Source organism: Cricetulus griseus, chromosome 3 (genome assembly GCF_003668045.3).
Source record: "Cricetulus griseus strain 17A/GY chromosome 3, alternate assembly CriGri-PICRH-1.0, whole genome shotgun sequence".
Lineage (NCBI taxonomy): Eukaryota > Metazoa > Chordata > Mammalia > Rodentia > Cricetidae > Cricetulus > Cricetulus griseus.
In genome coordinates this window covers 261,485,426-261,505,297 of record NC_048596.1, presented here as the reverse complement: position 1 = coordinate 261,505,297, position 19,872 = coordinate 261,485,426, and the positions used below count along the sequence as shown (strand labels likewise).

The 19,872-nt window shown below is 43.5% G+C and overlaps 1 protein-coding gene across 1 annotated transcript in view; it reads left to right on the top strand.

Annotated features, from left to right (window-relative positions):
* The window catches only part of Adtrp (androgen dependent TFPI regulating protein), a 64,423-nt gene that overhangs the window by 10,708 nt on the left and 33,843 nt on the right, over positions 1–19,872 (top strand). The window contains exons 2-3 of the mRNA XM_027410416.2: positions 1,640–1,774; positions 3,500–3,601. Coding sequence (XP_027266217.1) covers positions 1,640–1,774; positions 3,500–3,601 — 237 coding nt within the window. The remainder of the gene's footprint in view (positions 1–1,639; positions 1,775–3,499; positions 3,602–19,872) is intronic.

Sequence of the window (19,872 nt, the reverse complement as noted above, 5' to 3'; positions counted from 1 at the left end):
TGGAGACAGGGTTTCTCTGTGTAGCTTTGGTGCCTGTCCTGGAACTCTCCCTGTAAACCAGGCTGGCCTTGAACTCACAGAGAACCACCTGCCTCTGCCTTCCTAGTGCTGGGATTAAAGGCTTGCACCACCACTGCCCAACTCTGAGATGATTTCAAATTCAACCCAATCTCAGGATAGTCAGTACCCACCAGACCTTAAAATTAGCAGCCATAACATTGTACAAAATACCAAGACCACATAAGGTTTACCTATAGGGCCATACTAAGGGTTTAGCATCCCAAATCCAAAGACCTGACCCTTGAAAGGCTCTAAAAGCTTCTTGGTCACAAGTATGACACCACAAATGGGAAAATTCACATCATATGAATTAATTTCATATACAAAATTCTTTTTAAAAAATATAGTACAGGGTTACCTTCAAGCTATTTTTAAGAAGTAAAAATAAAGAATAAATGATTTTTGTTTGTTCGCTTGAGTCTTATCACCATTATCTGTCAATATTCTAAAATCTGGACAAAGAAATCATCAATCCAAAATACTTCCATTACCAATCATTTAGGATGAGGGGCCTTCAAGCTTACTTGAGTGAAAGAGACCTTGATTCTCTCTTGCCTTGCCTCATGGGCCTCACAGAACTCAGCAACTGCTAGAGCTCTGGGCCTTGCTTCCTATATCCTGTGAGTTAAATTAAATCCCTTCAATTGTCAGATTGCCTTTCTAAGGTGGTCAGGTGGGCACTGTAGTTGGGGGGGGCTGCACTGGCTTCACACTATCTCCATTTTCTTGGAAATGCACAGGGCTCTCCCCTTGGGCCCATGGCCCTCATTATGGCATTCTTAGTGAGAGGGCTGTGTGTGTGTGTGTGTGTGTGTGTGTGTGTGTGTGTGTGTGTGAGAGAGAGAGAGAGAGAGAGAGAGAGAGAGAGAGAGAGAGAGAGAGAGAACATGCTTATGCATGTATGTGGGTGTGTGCATGCATGTACATATGTGTGGAAGCCACAGGTCAACTTTATTTTGTGTCTCTCACTGAACCCAGAACTCACCAACTGACTATGCTGACAGGCCAGGGATTTCAGGGGTCCACCAGTCTGTCCTCACCCCACAGTGCTGGGGTTACAGACACATGCTGCACCGTATCCTGCTTTTACACAAATACTAGGGATCTGAACTCAGGTCCTCATGGTGTAAGGCAGCCACTCCATTGACTTGAGTTGTACAACCAGCACCTTAGGCTTTTCCCTTCCTTAATTGTCTTTCCTGGGACAGGCCTGACTGTGCCACCACTGTGCTTGGCCTTTCCCCCTGAGCCGTATGTTTGATTCTTACCTCTGTGTGGCCATGGTATACACCTCATTACATCCTCCCTCGAAACTCTATTCTGTTTCCATTTTAGCTGAAAGCCATTAGACTAAATACTGTACACATTATTATCCCGTAAATGAACTTGCTGAATGTGTTGTGTAAGGTCAAGGCCCAATGAGCTGGAATCCTAGCCCTTGCATTGACTCTCCACCCAAACAACACCCCATCCCCTCCTTCTCAAATCAGCATAGCTCCCAGAGGGTTGCAGTTTTATACCACTGAAGAATGTATTAATTAAAGCCAATGCAAATGCTCATTTGTTGTAATGAATTTAGCTCTTGCAGGCTGTTTTCTTTGGGGTCGCCTGCCTGGATGATGTGCTGAAAAGAATCATAGGAAGGAAAGACATCACGATCATCACTTCCATCAGAGACCTGCTTTTTACCACATTGGTTTTTCCAATATCCGCTGTAAGTGGCAAAATGCGTATCTAACGTCACAGGCATGTACAAGGGATGGACACTTCTGGAGCAGCAAGGTTGTCTGGGGACTTGTTATTACAACCAGAACATCTCAATTTCCATAAATGTCCTGTCTGCAGACTGACTGCATTGACCGGTGTCTTCAGGAAGTAGGGTACATGACAGATGAGCTTATCATTAACTTTCTGTCTTTGTGAAGGTTTTGTGCATGGTCCTTGTTGCTGCCTGATGGGGAAAGTTTAAGCAAAATACAATTTTAAAAAGTCTCCATGTTTGTGGGTTTTGCACCCACAAATTCAACTAAGGATCCATTATATTTGACAAATGGATAAAAATCAAACAAAAATACTTTTAACAACCACGTAACATTTACACTGTGCTGGATATTATAAGCAGACTCTAGGTGATTTAATACACACACAAGAGGGCATACATGGGTCCTAGGCAAGTGTGATCCCATTACATATACAGGACTCGAGCATCTGTGGATTGGAGTAGCCTCATGAGTGCTAAGGGATGACAGTGTCAGTGGGACAGTCTGGCTTCCATCATGATGGTGGGAAGGAGAGTCCTAGGTGGAGAAGATGATTCCCCATCTATACATCCAGAAAGCTATCAAATACAAAATTTATAAAAAAAATAAAAAAAATAAAAGACATCAGACCTTCAAAGTTGGCCCACAGCATGTTATGCAGGGCACAGGGTAGATGCTTCATTCACTGTTTCTGATGGATAGAATACTAGGAAAAGCAAGCTGTGAACAAGCAGAAGTGAGCTTGTTTGTTCGCACTGCCCACATTTCCATTACATTGTCTGTTCTTCCACTCCTTAGCCGAAATGGAAACAGACTAAGAGCCTACATGCTGGCTGTGCAGCAGGGCCTGGGGGTAGAAATCACTGCCTCATTCCCCACACCACAGCCCTGCTTTCCATGGCATGGAGACTTCAAAACTTTGCTGAGTGAAACTTTGCACCTCCAGTGAGTTTTCAGATGGCACAGACACTTAAGGTAGAATTCCAGGTTTTGTGGAATTCAGAAAATCTTCTGAAGTTCAAGATGTTAAAAGGAACAAGGGAACAATGTTCATTTTTCTTGCAAATTGAGCCTATGTATTCAAAAGGTAGTGTGATGGGAAAAGTAATAGCCCACCCCATCATCTTAGCACACACAGAGGGCAGGTGCTGGGATAGGACATACAAGGGGTACAGTAGACACAGATAAATCCAAAGTTCTGAGCAATGGAGAGATCCAACTCTCACTCTGTAGCTTACAGATGATCTGGTGCTGAGCCCTACTCCAAGCCTTCCTGTTGTCCTTTGCCATGACTACTTAGAGGGAGGAGGGGGCAACAAATATATGGCAAGCCATTCCATATGCTCATTCTCAGTATTCTGGGTATACACTCAGATGAGAGAGAGATCATTGGTGACAATAAAGGACTTGTGGTCTATGCATCTTTTGTAACCGTGTCCTCCTTGCATGCCACAATGGCCACAGTTGCTTTCTAACACATTGCCCTCATTGAAGAATCCCCAGAGAGCCAGGATACAGCTGTTAAACAATGAGATTTCCCCTTTTGTTTCATGTCCCTAAATTGTGTATACGATATCCTTCATACTGTCATCAATTTTTATGCTGCTGTTTCCTTGTTAGCCTAGAAACCTCTGATGAAAAACAATTCTAATAGTAGTATTTTTGTGTTTCCCTTCCAGTTTATATTCTTGGTATTCTGGACCCTCTTTCACTATGATCGAAGTCTCATTTACCCCAAGGGTCTGGATGATTTCTTTCCAGCATGGCTTAATCACGCAATGGTGAGTAGAGAAAATGAACAAACACAAACACCAGTGGCTTCTATACTGAACACTAAAGTGCCTGTGGATGTCTCTAAACTGTTCTTCAATGCCCTCCAGTTCACTCCTGTCTCTCCATCCTGCCACTATTACAAAGCATCCTGAGGGGTGCTAGAGAGATAGATGCTTCAGTGGTTAAAGGTACCAGAGGCCTGGGGTTCAGTTCCCAGAACCAACATGGTGGCTCACAACCATCTATAACTACAATTCCAAGGGATCGGATGCCATCTTCTAACCTCCGTGGGCACCAGGAATAAATGTGGTACTCATACATATATGCAGGCAAACACTCATATACTCAAAATAAAAACAAGAAAATCTCTGTTTTAAAGCATACTAAAGATGTAAATGAACAAAAGCCAGTATTGCATCAAAGGAAGTCTACTGAAAGCAAAGACGAAGAGCTAAATAGTTGTCATGTTGCTTAGGAAAATTAATTAAAAGTTATGCTACCAGGAAAGGCAAGTTCTGAAAAAGTAGTGACTTTTGCCCATGACTAATAATGAAATTCATTTCCAAGAATGGAATAAAAGAAGATTTAAACAAAATCTATCCCCACATCCAAATAATGTTACTCCAAAGGGCAACGCAGTGGCCAGCCACAAAGATTCCTCCAGGACTGTGCGTCACAAACAGGATTAATATTTAAATGTTTCCGTGTGGCTTATCCAGGAGTTTTCAATGGCTTCTGTTTTGAGAAGTTTAACAGAAAACAGGACCTGCTCTCAGATGTTTGGGTCACTGGAGGCTGAAGAGTCGGCTGTGAGCCAGATGAGCAGGGCTGAGCAAAGTGTCCGGGTCTCCACTGCATAGCCTGAGTCATTAGAACTGTGAGTGTAGTCTCCCTGGGCATTCCTAGCTCAGCTTCTGCACACTTACAAGGTGTGTTTCCACATTACCGGGCAGTTTAGATAGGAAGATCTCAGGTTCCAGGAAGCAAGACATACAAATCGGGAGAACTCATAAGGGCTTAAAACTCCCAAGTTTACCCAAAGACTTTCTTCTGCCCTTCAAAGCTCCCATTGTCTCAAAATTCATGACAATCAATGTAGAAAAGCTTCACTGCCTGCTAATGCTACCCCACAAACCCATGCCTAGAAAACAGTTTCAATATTTTGCTTAGAGAGATACTAACCATTGGTTGAGTTCGTGCTCCGGTTTCCTCAAGATCCACTTCGACATGTTAAATAATCCCCTGTGTCCAGTGTCTCCCTAGTTTTTGTTAGTATTCATCTGGGATGCCTTCAGAGACGGTACTCCCAGTGTGGGTGGGTGCTGTGTATGTGTTCATTTATATGTATCTGCATGCAGGGGTGTGTGTGTGTGTGTGTGTGTGTGTGTGTGTGTATGTGTGTAGTGGCCAGAGATTGATTCTGAGTGTCTCTGTCATCACTCTCTATTTTATTTTTTGAGACAGAGTCTCTCATGGAACCTGGAAATCACTGATTTAGTTGGGCTGACTGGCCAATGAGTTTCCAGGAACCCCCCACTCACACCCCCTGTGAGGTTACAGCCACCTTGTCCAGCTATCATGTGTGTGCCTAGGAGCCAGGCTTAGATCCTCATGCTTGTAGAGCAAGCTCTTTACCAACTGAGCCATTCCCACTCCTCAATTTTATTTTATGTCACATTACAACTGTGTAAAACATATTCCTCAAGCCGGGCAGTGGTGGTGCATGCCTTTAATCCCAGCACTCGGGAGGCAGAGGCAGGTGGAACTCTGTGAGTTCGAGACCAGCCTGGTCTACAAGAGCTAGTTCCAGGACAGCCTCCAAAGACACAGGGAAACCCTGTCTCGAAAAACCAAAAGAAAAAAAACCATATTCCTCGGATATGAGCTGATTTAATTCACAACCATTCTTTGGATAAGTACTGCAACTTTGAGTTTTACAAATGAAAAAAAAAAAATAAATAAAATAGCTGAAAAGTTGTGTCACCTGCCTGGGGTCAGCATCATCTAGAGTGGTAACCCTGGAATCCGAGGCAAATTGCTGCCTTTCACCAGAACTTGTGCTTTCATGCAGCCTTACATTTCACCAGAAAGATCAAAAGGAATAATTTAATATGGCAAAGTGAGAATTTCACTTTGAAAAAAATCCAGACTCCCATCTTTTGCCAATAAGCTAAAACTTAGAGAAGGTAAGGGGGCAGGAAACATACACCCACTGAGGCTGGATGCTACTGCCATAGTTTAAGAAGCAAAGTCGTGAAAGCTCTTTCTGTCTGGAGCCGAACACACTTCCCAAGCACACACTCCTGAGCTCAGCTGCTTTTCCTACAAGGACTACCAGCTCCCTCCCTCCTTGAGTCCCACTCTCTATGCTCATGCTTGGATATCTTCCAATGAGTTGTGATGGTGATGCCCAATCCTAGTGACCTTGATAAGTAAACAGCCATATGGATGGTTGATCATTTGGGAAGTGAAGAGCTGGATAATAATGTACATCATATCCATGAGCCAATTATTAATAAACAGTAAGGCAGACACTGAAGCTTGGAGATTCAAAAGTATTTTTATGCCTGCACAACCTGGAAGAGGGCATTAGTGATTCTGCCCCTTGCTCTTTGATTGCCGTCATCTCCATCCCTTAGGGAGATCAGGCAAAAGTCAAAGGAGATAGACTGGCTGGATTATGGGAGAAATCAAGGAGGTAGCCTGCCTTGGGCTAGACTCTGATGCTTCCATATTTCTCTTCACTTAATTGGAGCCATCTCAAAAAAACAAAACAAAACAAAACAAAAAGCAAAAAACCACTATCAGCTAACCCACTCTGAGTTTACTAATGAAACTATCTCCAAATATCCTGCTTCTCTTCAATGTTGGCTCCAAATTGAGTGTTTGTGGCTGCATCTCTTCCCTTTACTCCAGGCTGCTGCTTACTCCAGATATTTTTTGTCCTTACTATTCAATCCTTCTAGTCATACAATTGTAGTTAAGGGCTAGAGAGATTGATGATCAGTCAGTAAAGTTTTTGCTGGACAAGAATGAGGACCTGAGTTCTATCCCTTGCTCCCATGTAGAAGAAGGGCACAGTGGATGCTCCTGTGATATTGGTGTTGGGGAGTTAGAAACAGGTGGATTCCTGGAACTCATTGCCAACCGGCTTTGCTGATGAGACGAGATCCAGGTTCAGTGATACAGTGTATGTCAAATTAAATGAAGTGCTGTGCTGGCTAGTTTTATGTCAACTTGACAGGAGCTTTGGTCATCTGAGAGGAGGGAAACTTGACTGAGAAAATGCCTCCATTGGAATGGAGGCAAGCCTATGGACCATTTCCTTGATTAGTGATTGATTGGGAGAGCCTAGCCCTTTGTAGGTGGTAGCACTCCTGGGCTGGTGGTCCTGCTTTCTATAGATATGCAAGCTGAGCAAGCCATGAGGAGCCTAGTAAGCAGCACGTCTCCATGGCCTCTGCATCAGCTCCTGCCTCCAGGTTCCTGCCTTTCCTTGATTTCCTGCCCTGACTTCTTTCAGTTATGAACAGTGATAAGGAAGCATAAGCCAAATAAACTCTTCCCTCCCCAAGCTGGTTTTGGTCAAGGTGTTTCATCATAGCAATGGTAACTCTAAGACAAGTGGGGGGGGGGCAAATGAGAAAGATGCCTAATATGGACTTCTTGCTTCCATATGCATATATTTGCACACATGTATGCTCTTATGTACACATGTATAGGAAATGTGTATTATGTCTATGTACACATAGACTCTCCACACTAAAAAAAAAATCAAAATATTACATAAATGTGGAGAAGTAGCTTAGTCAGTAAAGTGTTTGCCACACAAGCATGAAGATCTAGTCAGATCCCCAGACCCATGTAATAAAACCTGGATGCAGTGGCATGTGTCTATAATCCCAGGGATGGAAAGACAATGACTGGAAGATTCCTAGAGCTTGTTGACCAGCCGGCCTAGCCAACCAGTGAGCTCTGAGAGACCCCAATACAAAAAACTAAAGTGGAGAACAATCAAGGAAGGCAATACTATATTGACCTCTGGCTTGCATGTACTGATAGGTGCATACACACACACACACACACACACACACACACACACGCACACGCACACGCACACACACACGCACACACACATGCATGCCAGCCATGCAGAGAGAAAATGAAAGAATGATTGTGACAGCAATAGGCATAGGAGAGACAGAGGTAGTTATTTGGTGCTATAGTTCATATGTGGAACAGTCTCCAAAGACCCGAGTGTTGATGCCTGGGTCCCTGGGGCCTTTCTGTTGGCAAAGGATGAAACACTGAAGAGATGGGTCCTAGAAGGAGGCCTTGGGGTCATTGGTGAGCATGCTCTTCTTATAAGGGATTTTGCAGCACTAGCTTCTGGTCTCTTTCTTCTGGTCATGGGGTAGAGGTAAGAGATATTTTGTCTCCTCATGCTTCCTGGCATGCTATGCTGCTTTTCTATGGGTCCAAAATGCAATTCAGTGAAATGGCCATCAAAAGGAACATTTTTATCTTCATAAGCTGTCATCTCGGGTATTTGGTACAGCAATGGGAAGCTGGCTAGCTTACTGGGTCAATTTGTCACAACTTCCCATTTTACCAGTGCCCTTCTAAGACAACCTGAAGAAGACGATTCAGTGCCCAGGAAGCTGGGACCAGAGAGATGACAGGCAATCTCCTGGACATTTGTCCTAAGTGCTTCTGTATGGGGTCAACCTGCTCCCTGGAGTATTCTCTCCTTCCTCTCTGCCATATAATAACTGATATTGCCAGAGCCTTGTGCTACTGAAAGTTTCCTTTACAGCATCCCTTATGCTGACTTGATGCTAGCTTTCTTTTTGGAACAGTTTTCTTGTCGTTATCCGTGTCCCCAGTTTTGTGGCACTCCCCTCTGACACTATATTTCCAGATGCTTCTAGACTGGGTCTTTGCGATCTTCCTGCCAAGTGTTTCTGGCTGACTGGAAATTTGTCATTCCTGTAGGACCCTTCATAGTTGACTGTCACTGTTGTGTTCAATAGACATTTCCCTGTCCCTGTTACATTTTCAGTCCAAATAGTGACCTCAGAGGGATGTTTGCATCCACACAGACAAGCTGCCTGAGCTGGTGACAGCCTGGCTGCCTTGGGTGAAGCCGATCAAGATGATTGTGTTATTGCTGAGCATTTCCCTGGCCTTCATAAAAGAAGGAAAAGAACAGCAAAGTATTCCTTCAGGGTTTGCCAGGCAAGCATTAACTCCTCAGGTCTTATCTAAATGCCTACTAAAGATAGACACAGAGCAGACAGATTTAAATAGCAGGAAGAGGACTCAGTAACTGAGAAATAGGGACCCCCATCCTGCATTGGAGGGGAGCTGGGGGACGCATTTCTCCTGAAATCAACCTGAATTGTTCAAGTTGGAAAGAGGAGTGAAAGAGATCAGAGTTCCCCCTAAGCTCTGCTGCATTTGAAAACCATGCATAATTATCTAAAATGTGCCCAAGCACTTTCCAAACAGCCAAAGACTGCAGAAATGGAAGTCATTATCATGTAAAATACGAGAATCCCAGCCAGGACCCATCAAACTACTCTATCCACAACCACAGTCTCTGAGACCCATAAGGCCCAGTAGGTATGAATGGAGCTTAGAAACAACCTCCACTAAGAGAAAGCCTGTTCTCTGGCTCTTTGTATTAGAGGAACAAGTATGGCTTCTTAGTTCCTGGATATATTGTCATTTGTTCATCTGAAAATAATTATTAAGCACTGTTACGCTCATAGTGCTATTAAAGTTAGAATACCGTGTCCCTCTGGAGGACACGTGTTGACAGGCAGATGAACCAGCTCTCGATTATGGTGCTGCTGAGGGGTGACTGGATCACACAATTCCTGAATTTGTGGTTGAGCAGACTTTTAGGAGATGGGCTAACTTAGAGGAAGTGGGCCAGTGAAGTGTGGCTTTAAAGAATATCTCCTGTCACAGGACACTGCTTTTGGTTTCCCTGTTTCCTGGCTGCTATGAGGAAAGCAGCTTTGTTCTACCCTGTCCCCAACCTTCCACCATGATATTCTGCCTCACCACCATGGACTAAAAACATGAGCCCAAACCAGTCTTTCCTCCTTTAAATTGTCGATCGCCCGCATTTTGTTGTAGTGAAGGAATTTATGTAACACAGATGTTGTGAGCAACATTTGACAAGGGTTTTGGCATCTAGTGATTTGGAATCCTGATTGGTCCTACTGCAACACACACACACACACACACACACACACACACACACACACACACACACACACACACACACACACAGTATGTGTTAACACAATACACTAGTTTAGATGTTGACATGTATTGGTATATAATTATTGACTGGCAGTTATGACTTGGGCACAGATAACCTAGAGGCCTTTGTCTCATATTTTCCTCTCCCACCCATAAGCTCAGTGGGAGATATTTGGGCTACTAAGTACCAGTTAGTGACTCCTGAGGAGTAAAGTAGATCCATCACGGGCATGTCAGCCACAGATGACTGCCCTTGGTTTCTAGGCTCTATAAATTCCTCTCTCTCCCTTCCTGATTCCTCCTCCATCACCCTCCTTGGACACAGGTCACCCACAGCCTAGATATGTCTCGATCTCTCTGAGGCTTTCAGAGACATCCCCTGTGAATCTGAGAGTCTTCAAGCCATGTCTCAGGGATAACACACATTATCCTTTAAATGAATGCACTATTTCAGAAGGTCTTAGACCCTCAATATTCCAGTAGATGCTGATCTCAGGATAAAAATATCCAATATGAACATGTTCTAGAAATGGGGCCTTGTGTGATGTCCAAATATGTAGCTCAAAACATAAAGACAAAAATCAAGAGATATTCATTTAAAAAATCAAAATTGTATGCTTAGCACTGTTTTTTTAATCTTAATGGGATAGTGTGAGAAATATGAGGCAAAGCTGTTAATATTGATGAATTTAACATATAGACATTGTATCTAACAATTCCATACCCTCCAGATCACAAATGGATTGGCAGGCAAGACATTTATTTTTCACGTAAGAAGGGGCTGAAAAAACTGAATGGGGGCTGCTTTTTAAGGAGAGATTTGAGAGGCTGGAATTCCAAACAGCATAGCAGATCCTTTGGGAGAAGGCTCCATGGAAAATGATGGGCATGTGTGCCGAAGTAGATTGTGTCATCTACCAGAAAGCCACAGAGAAAGGCAGCAGTCTCATGCTCTGGAGACATCTCCTGTTATTCCTCCCTGGAGCAGAACCCCAATGACATAAGAACCTCCATCTTCTAGCCCTCACTTCTGAAAGGTCCCTCCAGTTTCCATGTCACTAAAACTTCATGGGACCAAACTTCAAACATGAGAACCTTGAGGGACACATTCAAACGATATCCAACACAAGAAAATGACAACAGGCCTGGGAAGGAGAAAATTGAATCTTGAAAGATACTGATAAGGGTGAGATGACATTCTCATATGTTGACAATGTCTGTTCCTAGTTTAAGTTTTTCCAGAAGCTTCTACTCCCTCTTTCCTTCAGCTTCCCCTGCCATCCCTGGCTCACTAAAATGAACCTTGTTTGTCAGCCACCCAGAAAGCCCAACAGAAGCCTCTCACAGCATGTCACTAGGGCAGGAGCAGCTGCCTCTTTCCACATCACACTCATCGGGTGGATGTGCCTCTGTATCTCCTCCTCTATAAGGGCACTGATCAGATTGGCTTAATAGTGTCCTGAGACTCCAAGTAGAGATACTGTTTGACTTAGTACAGCTGGATTGACAAGAACAGAGTGATCAATCAAGTAAAGAAAGAGGGGGGATACCTCATGGGTAGATCACTTACCTAACACGTGGGATGCTTGAAGTTGGGGTTGGGGGGTCTAGAGACATAGGCAATAATGCTGAAGAACTTTAATGCCAAGAACTTGTTTTGTGGATGGTGGTGGTGTTGGTTGTTGGTTGGTCATCCAGTAGTCAAAGGAGATTGATAGCAGGTTTTGAGCTTGGGACTGTCTGTGTCCATGAATGTCAATAACTACAGAGTTTTTTTAAAAAAAGAGTTGGGGTATTTAGAGGTGCTTTGAAGGGGAAATCTCACCCTGACTAGCTAGGAAACTCAGTAGCTCTCCCCAAATCTCAGGTTCCACATTTATTGCTCTTTCTAGTAGGAATTCTGGGATGAGACACTACATTATTTTTGTCTTGTATTAAACCTTGTTTTCCAGAGAAAAGAACAAGAAATTAAATTCTATTTCTATAACATTCTTATAATAGCAATTTTGATTCTATTCTTAAACGAATATGGCGTTTGTGAACATTTGCTTATATTCTGCTGGTGACCTCACATTGTTAGCTGCTACCAAGTAGTGATGATTCATCATCTCCTGTGTTGCTTCCTGGAGATATAAATGCGGTGTAGAATCAGAACTAAAACGCCTCCACACCTCCATGCTGAACACCTCTGAAAGGGAACAGAAGAGGAAGCCAAAGCTCAATTGTGACAAGCTAGATCTAGCTCATGACCCTGAACCTTAAACATGTTTTCCTGGACATTTTTATACTTAATATATCTTTTCCTCAAGGCACATCAATCACTAGACAGAGAATTGTTTTCCTGCCCTGTACAATCTTTATATGTGAACATGCAACACCTGCTGTATACATGTTTTCCCTTTGCTCCTTGATTTGCTCTTAATTAAACTACTTTTAGATAGTTACAGATTTGCTTACAAACATGAGAAATTCTACAAATCCTCTGTGGCCTTTTCCCATTTCCACCAGGGGTATTGGTGATTTTGTGTGTGTGTGTGTGTGTGTGTGTGTGTGTGTGTGTGTGTGTGTGTGTTCCTGTGAATTCCTGTGGCCATGTGTGCTGTGATTTGCATGTGAAGGTCAAAGAACCACCTTTGGTGTTAGTTCTCAGTGTCTACTGTGCTTGAGGTAGGGTCTTGCTATTTAACTCTGCATGTAGGAAGCTGGTGGGTTCTGCAGACAGGGTTCTCTTGCCCCTACCTCCCATTTCATGAACATGCTAGGCTTACAGGTATAGTATACCATGCCTAGCTTGCGTGTGTGTTCTCTCATGAACATGCTAGGATTACAAATATGCTATACCATGCCTAGCTTGCATGTGTGTTCTCTCGTGAACATGCTAGGATTGCAGGTATAGTATACCATGCCTAGCTTGCGTGTATATTCTGGAGACTCACACTTGAGCAGTAGGTACTTACCCACAGAGCCATCTCTTCAGTCACCCTGTCCCCATGCATTTTTAATGTGCTACCTACTGAAGAAGCTATGAAATACCTTTGAGTCATAAAGTCAAGAGGCAACCATTTTACATCACCTCTGATCCCAATCTGTTGTATCATTAAATCCTAAAATGTTTTCTGGCTATTTTTTACTCTAGATTAGTGTTTTGGTCCATTTCTCCCATTATAACAGAATATTGGAGACTAAGACATTTATAAAAGGGGGTGGGTATTCAGCTCACAGTCTTGGAGACTGGGAAGTTCAAGATTAGGTGGCTGTACTTGGTGAAGGCCTAATGCTGTAATATGTCCATGGCATCCATGATGGATCTGCATGAGAAACTGGCAGCCTAACATAAAGAGAGAGAGGCAGGGGGACAGACACTTTTTAACAGTGGACTCAGAACAGTCAATCCACTTTTTCAAGAGCCGGTCCAGTCACTTGAGGAAGATACAAATCCTTCTCAAGGGCCCCAACACCGCTAGGTTGGCAATCAAGTTTCAGTAGGAATTTTGGCAGTAAGGAGGCATATTCCAAGCATAGTAATGGTGTTTACATTGGAAAAAGAAACTATGACTTAAACTGTGAGCCATAATTAGTGCTGGGAATCTTCTCTTGTGATTCCAGGGAGAATGGCACTGGTGAAGGCTGTGGGTGGACACTCCTGTGGCCCCTCCACACAGAAGAGCCTGAAGCTGGGGTGTTTAGGGAGCCCCGGCTGTTAACCACACCCTGACAGTTCTTGGGCTGGGATGTCAGGCTTGATCACAGGGGCGTGATTATGGGTTGCTTAGAAACATTTCTCATCATCCTTCCTTCCATTTTGCTCACTTCTTAACCTAAGGTGTGTTAGACAGTGTTCCAGCATTCACCTGAGAGACTGTGAGAAGTCAGATGAGTACACCAGAAGCTAAACTTGACATTGTGGGCAGTTGCTTGCATGACAAGAACCATACATGCAAGCAGCATCTAAGAATGACCTGCCTCAGAATTACCATCCACTGCTGGCTTTTTGTAGCTAGAATCAATCAGGCATTCACTGGGCCTGTTTTCTTCCTCCCTGGAGAGCAGAAACCAGGATGGCATCAGCTTGCCTGTTTTGTTTCTTTCAATCCCAATTCAGAGACGTTCCAATTCGTGCTGGAGTGCCCTGCTTTCAAAGTTCCATTAATTCTCTGTTGCTTATTAACAGGCTACTTTTAGACAGATCACAGACTTTTAAAATTCCTAAATCAAGGTCAAAGGTTTTCAAAAGTCATCAAAAATATGGAGATGTCTTCTGAGAAACTGCAGGAATTTAAGTAATTGGAATCGTCCAGTGTGTTGGAGGGCTTGCAAGGGGGCCCCCTCCTGTGTGATTCAACCAAGCCTTACTTCCATGGCAACCATGTATAATCCCTCAAAAGGAAGAATGACTTTGCTGGAGTCTACCAGGAGGCAGACACTTGAAACAGAAGAACCTGGACCTCTCTGAAATACCAAGAGACAAAAATAAAAAGCTAAGTAGGTAGGAGAGACCAAAAGTCCCATAATCTGGAAAGAAGTGAATGCCTGGTACAGGCAGCCCCCCGTGTGTGGGCTGGGCAGACTCCCCAGCCAGACTTGAATAGGTGCCCCGCCCCCTTCCTGATGAAGCAGCCAGTACAGAAAAGCCATCTATTCACTCTCATTGCTTAAAAACCCCACAGGAGGCCACTCCAGTGGCTGCAGTGGAGGCCCAGCCTTGCTCATAGCTGCTGCCACCCCTCACCCAGTCCCCACTGAACTTGTCCTTTGCCTCTTCCCTCTCCTCCCCTCCTCTCTTCCTCCCCTTCCTCTGGGTGGATTACCAGCCAGTAGAATAATCCTGTTGGGCATTACCCAGTTGCCCTCTGGATGGTCTAAAAGAATTACCGGAGGATTCCAGTGCTGCATGGATGTTCCATGGTTGCTCGCATGGGTTCTCAGTGCTCCAGGCTTTGTGTCCATGCTTTGGGTTCCCAACTTCCAACTCCATCCTCTCCATCAGTTCTCCAAATCTCACATTTGCATAAAAGGCCTTGCTTTGCCATCCCCTGCCTGAATCTCACCAAGTCTTTTTAAAACACCGCCAACCTTCCTGCCACTGGTGCTGTGGTTCGAATGTTTCCTCTAAGTCCCTGTTGGAAACAGTCGCCAGTGCAGCAGTATCCAAAGGAAGGACCTTAGTGGTGACTGGGTCATGAGAATGCCACTTTTGACAAATGCACTGACTGCATTTAATAAGAGCACAGTTAAGTGCTCTGTGAGGATGGGTCCCTAATAAAAAGATGAGTTTGACTTCCCTTCTCTGTCTGTACTATGTTCCTTCACCCCCCCTCCATCTCCTTTTCATAGGACGGTACAGCAAGAAGACCCTCGGCAGATGCAGGGCCTTCAATACTAGACTCTCCAGACTCGAACACTAAAGGAAATAAGCTTCTTTATAAGTTACGCAGCCTCTGGTATTATGTTCCAAAGACACTAAACAGGCTGAGATGACTCTCCCACCGTCCTCACATATTTGGATCCATTCACTTCTAAATTACTTTGTTCAAGCAAAACTAAAGAGAAGTAAAGAGAGGGGCATAGGCAAGAAGCTTCTCTGGGACGCATAAGCATTATAAACCATGTGAGAGACATGAGTGTGGGCCAGAGTCTAAAGAGTGGGCAATGCCCGCTCTAGTTTGGCATTCTCTCCTTAAGGTCAGGGATTCTGGAGTGCCATGTTCACACCTGTGATCTGTGGAGTGGAGTGTGTACACCTGTCATCTGTGGAGTGGAGTGTGTATACCTGTGATTTTTGTGGTGCCATATTTACACCTGTGATCCGTGGAGTGCCGTGTGCACACCTGTGATCTGTGGAGTGCCCTGTGTATACCTGTGATCTTTGTGGTGCCATGTTTACACCTGTGATCTGTGGAGTGCCATGTGCACACCTGTCATCTGTGGAGTGCCATGTATACACCTGTGGTCTTTGGAGTGCCATGTGTACACCTGTGATCTGTGGGGTGTCATGTGTATACCTGTGGTCTTTGTGGTGCCATGTGTACACCTGTGATCTTTGGGGTGCCATGTGTACACCTGTGATCTGTGGGAGCCATGTGTACACCTGTAGACTTCGGGGTGCCATTTGTACAACCATAGTCTTTGAAAAGCTGTGAACTCCAGACATGGATAGTGAAAACCTCCACTAATGTAAAATCCACAGGCATGTGGTAAACGCTCCCCGCAAAGAGTTAGTTATCAAGCTGCAATGGTCATAACTCAAAGGAAACAGTGATGCTCACAGTCTCACCAGGGAAGGTAGACAGACAGGGACCTCTGCTTGTAGATACCATTATTGCTTGTCTTTTTTCCTTGGGTCATGTGACTCTAGCAGATGATCGCACCATTTTTTCTTTTTTATCTATTTTATGCTCAACAATGAATATGCCTTGGTAGGAATGATTGGCAGTGATATTAAAACACTTAGCCTGTCAAATAGCATATAATAAAGGTCTTTTGTCTCCAATCAGCACAGGGAGTCGAGTTCAAGGCTTGTATGTGGGAACATTTTAATTAATATGCGTAGTTATACTGACATATTTTAAAATAATACTTCATAATCCAGTGTCAGAGTTGGTAGCATTAAATTGTCATTGTGAGCACAGAGGTATGAGCTTGGCAAGAAAAGCTGCTTGAGAAATATTTGTCAAAGAATATTGGTATCTGTAATGGGGCCAACAGAAGGTGGCCATTGGATCTAGTAGCTTTTTTTTTCCTTTTTGCATTTAGATGCTGGTTTCTAGAATATGAGGTAAATACGGGGACATCATTATATACAAGTCATTGGGAAATGTGTTACATGATGAAATAATTTTCATCTCCACGACTGTCCCTCTACATGTGTTAAAGGTCTATTTGGGCTAAAAGATTAAAAAGGGTAAACTAGGGATGGAAACACAGCTCAGTCATTCCCTAAAGGTCACATCGAAGTCAATGAAAGCAATGCCTCTCTGTCTAAGCCACAGAGAAATAAGCGATCTCAAGCATACACAAGTTTATATTTGATTTCATGAAAAAAAAAATTGACAAGTCCCAGGAAACCTTGATTTGATCTGTATTAGTCACTTTTCTTAGTTGCTGTAACCAAAAAACCTGACGGGAACCGATATAAGGGAGGAGAGGTGTATAAGGACTCACAGTTTGAGGAGACATATGCCATGATTGTGGGGAAGGCAGGTGGGTAGGAGCAGTAGGATAGCTGGTCAACCTGCACTGACAGTCAGGGAGCGAACAGTGGGCAGAACGTGGAAGATGGGCAGAGATACCCAAGCTTTCTTCTCTATGGCCCCCTTCTTCCAGCAAGGCTCCACCTCCTAAAGGTTCCAGAACCTTCCCAAATAAGGTTACCATCTAAGGACCAAGTGTTGAAGCACATGGATGAGCCTACGGGGTAAAGATTTTTACAATCCACCCCGTGGTGGTATTTCTGCCATTCATTGTCTTGTCTGGTTTTGAGGAAGTTGTTAAATTTGTCTATTGGATTCCTTAGAACAGGAAAAGTATGTTGACCCCTTTTAAGCCTCAGAAATGTTATGGGGAGTAAATTAAAATGTTATATATGAGAATGGAGAAATGGCTCAATGGGTAAGGTATTGTGCAAGCATGAGGACCTGAGATCAAATCCCCTAGCATCCATGTGAAAATCCAGGTAGCACACTTCTGTAACCCCAGTGGTGGGAAAGGGACAGAGACAGGCAGATCCATTGGGCTCACTGGCCAGCCACTCTAACTGAAATGAGAGGCCTTGTCTCAATGAGAGAGAGAGAGAGAGAGAGAGAGAGAGAGAGAGAGAGAGAGAGAGAGAGAGAGAGAGAGATGGAGAGAGTGATAGAGGAAGATGGCTGTGTTAAGCTCTGGCTGTACTTGTATAGATATGGTCGAGCCTGTATACATATACAAATGCCCCCCAGCACACACAATGTGTTATATGTGTAGCATTTGAATTGTAGTTATGTAATGAATTAAGTCAAACTGAGGCAAATTTATAATTGCCAAGCTTTCTTCCCTGTTCTCTATATTGCACAGAGAGTCAGAAAGCACACAATTCCAAGCATCCCTGCCTCCAAGGGGTCTATGCAAGAGGCCTTCTCATAAGACCCAAAGAGCAGTAGAGGTCACTATTGTCTAGAGGAAGTGGACAACAGGTATGTTGGGAAGACTGCAGACCTGGAGTTAGCAGTAGCTCCTGAATGAACACATAGGGGTCACATACTTCACACAAGGAGCAACTTCAACAAGGAGGCCATGGTGGCAGCTCATGGAGACACAGTGAGCAACTGAGGCCATAGTGACTGCTCATGGAGACCTTGGCTCTCATTCACAGCATCTGATGTGAAGAGTTCACTCTTCCATGGGAGTTTCCCCGATTTCACCATTCTGTGTTTAAAATAATTACCTGAACTGCCAGGCCTGTAGGCTTGGATTCCTTGAGTAACTTTCCATTTTTCTCAGTGAATTCCGACACCACATGATCATAAAATCTACACTTCTTTCTGAATCATGTTCATGATGGTTTTAACTCTTTTAGACTTTTCAAAATTTCTCTTTCTCTCTCTCTCTCTCTCTCTCTCTCTCTCTCTCTGTGTGTGTGTGTGTGTGTGTGTGTGTGTGTGTGTATGTGTGTGTATGTATATACCAATGTATATGAGTATGGTTACACAAGTTCTATGGTGTGTGTGGAGACGACAACCTTAAGTTTGGACTTCCCCTTCTACCTTGCTTGAGACAGCACCGGTTGTTCATCACTGTGTACACCGGGTTAGCTGGCGGGAAGACCTCCACACTCCTTTCCACTTTCTATTTCCCTGTGGGAGTTTGGGGATTGCAGACACCTGCTACCATGTCTAGCTTCTGGGGATCTGAACTCAAGTCCTCAGGCTTTAAAGCCAAGCACTTTCCCACTGAACCATTTCTCTCCACTATTACTTTACATTTTTAGAGTTAACCTACAAAATAATGGGTTTTATTGACATATGGAGAAAGATATCCGTAGTCAAAAGAATCCAAATCCAAAGTGACTTTCATCTCTGCCATGTCATAGAAATGTGGCCCGAAAAGGAAGAACTCTCATTTTAAAAAAAGGCACCTCAACTGTTGAATAAAACATTTTTTTTAAATCTTTTTAAATGCTTGGCTTACATACAAGAAAGTAATGGAAATGTCCCAAAGTTAAAATAAAGTGGAGAGATAATAAAAAATTCGAGATAAAGGAAATATTTGAAGAGATAATTACTGTTTTTTAGAGTTTAAGAACAATGAATCATCATATTGAAGAAGTAGAGAAAAAGAGTTCCATACAGGATAAGAAGGCAGACAAAAAAACACTCTTACTAGGCCACATGCCTGATGCTGCAGACACCGAGATGAAAGAAAATCCTGAGGGCACTCATTAGTAGGACACATTTCCAAACTTACTCTGGTTTGGAATCTTACAGATTCAATTAATGAAGACTAGAACTAACTGGAAAAATTCTTCTGTACCAAACATGTTCAGACTTTTATTTTTATCCTCTAAACAATCAGTACAGCAATTATTTGCATAGAACTTACATTGTGTTGGCCACTATTAATACTCTAAGGGTGACATAAAGTATAGAGGATGGTGTACACAGGTTCTAAGTAAATGTCATGTTTTCAGAGCCATACAGATGGCTCAGAATAAAGGTGAGTGCCACATGGTAAAGTAGAAGACTGACTCCCACAGTTTGTCCTGTGACCGCCACACGCTCACCATTGTTCATGCGTGGGTGCACACCCCCTCCACACAGATAAATAAATACAGGGTAAAAGAAAAGAAAATGTTACCATATTTTAGACCAGTGTTTCTAAACTGTGGGTCATGACCCCTAGAGCGGTTGTATAGTGGGAAATTATCAATATAGAGTCAGGTAGAAATATAAGGGTATTTAACAGGGGAAAGCCTTACTTACAGAGCGACCTAGCCAGCCGGTGTGGCAGCAATCTGTATGCAAGCCCAAAA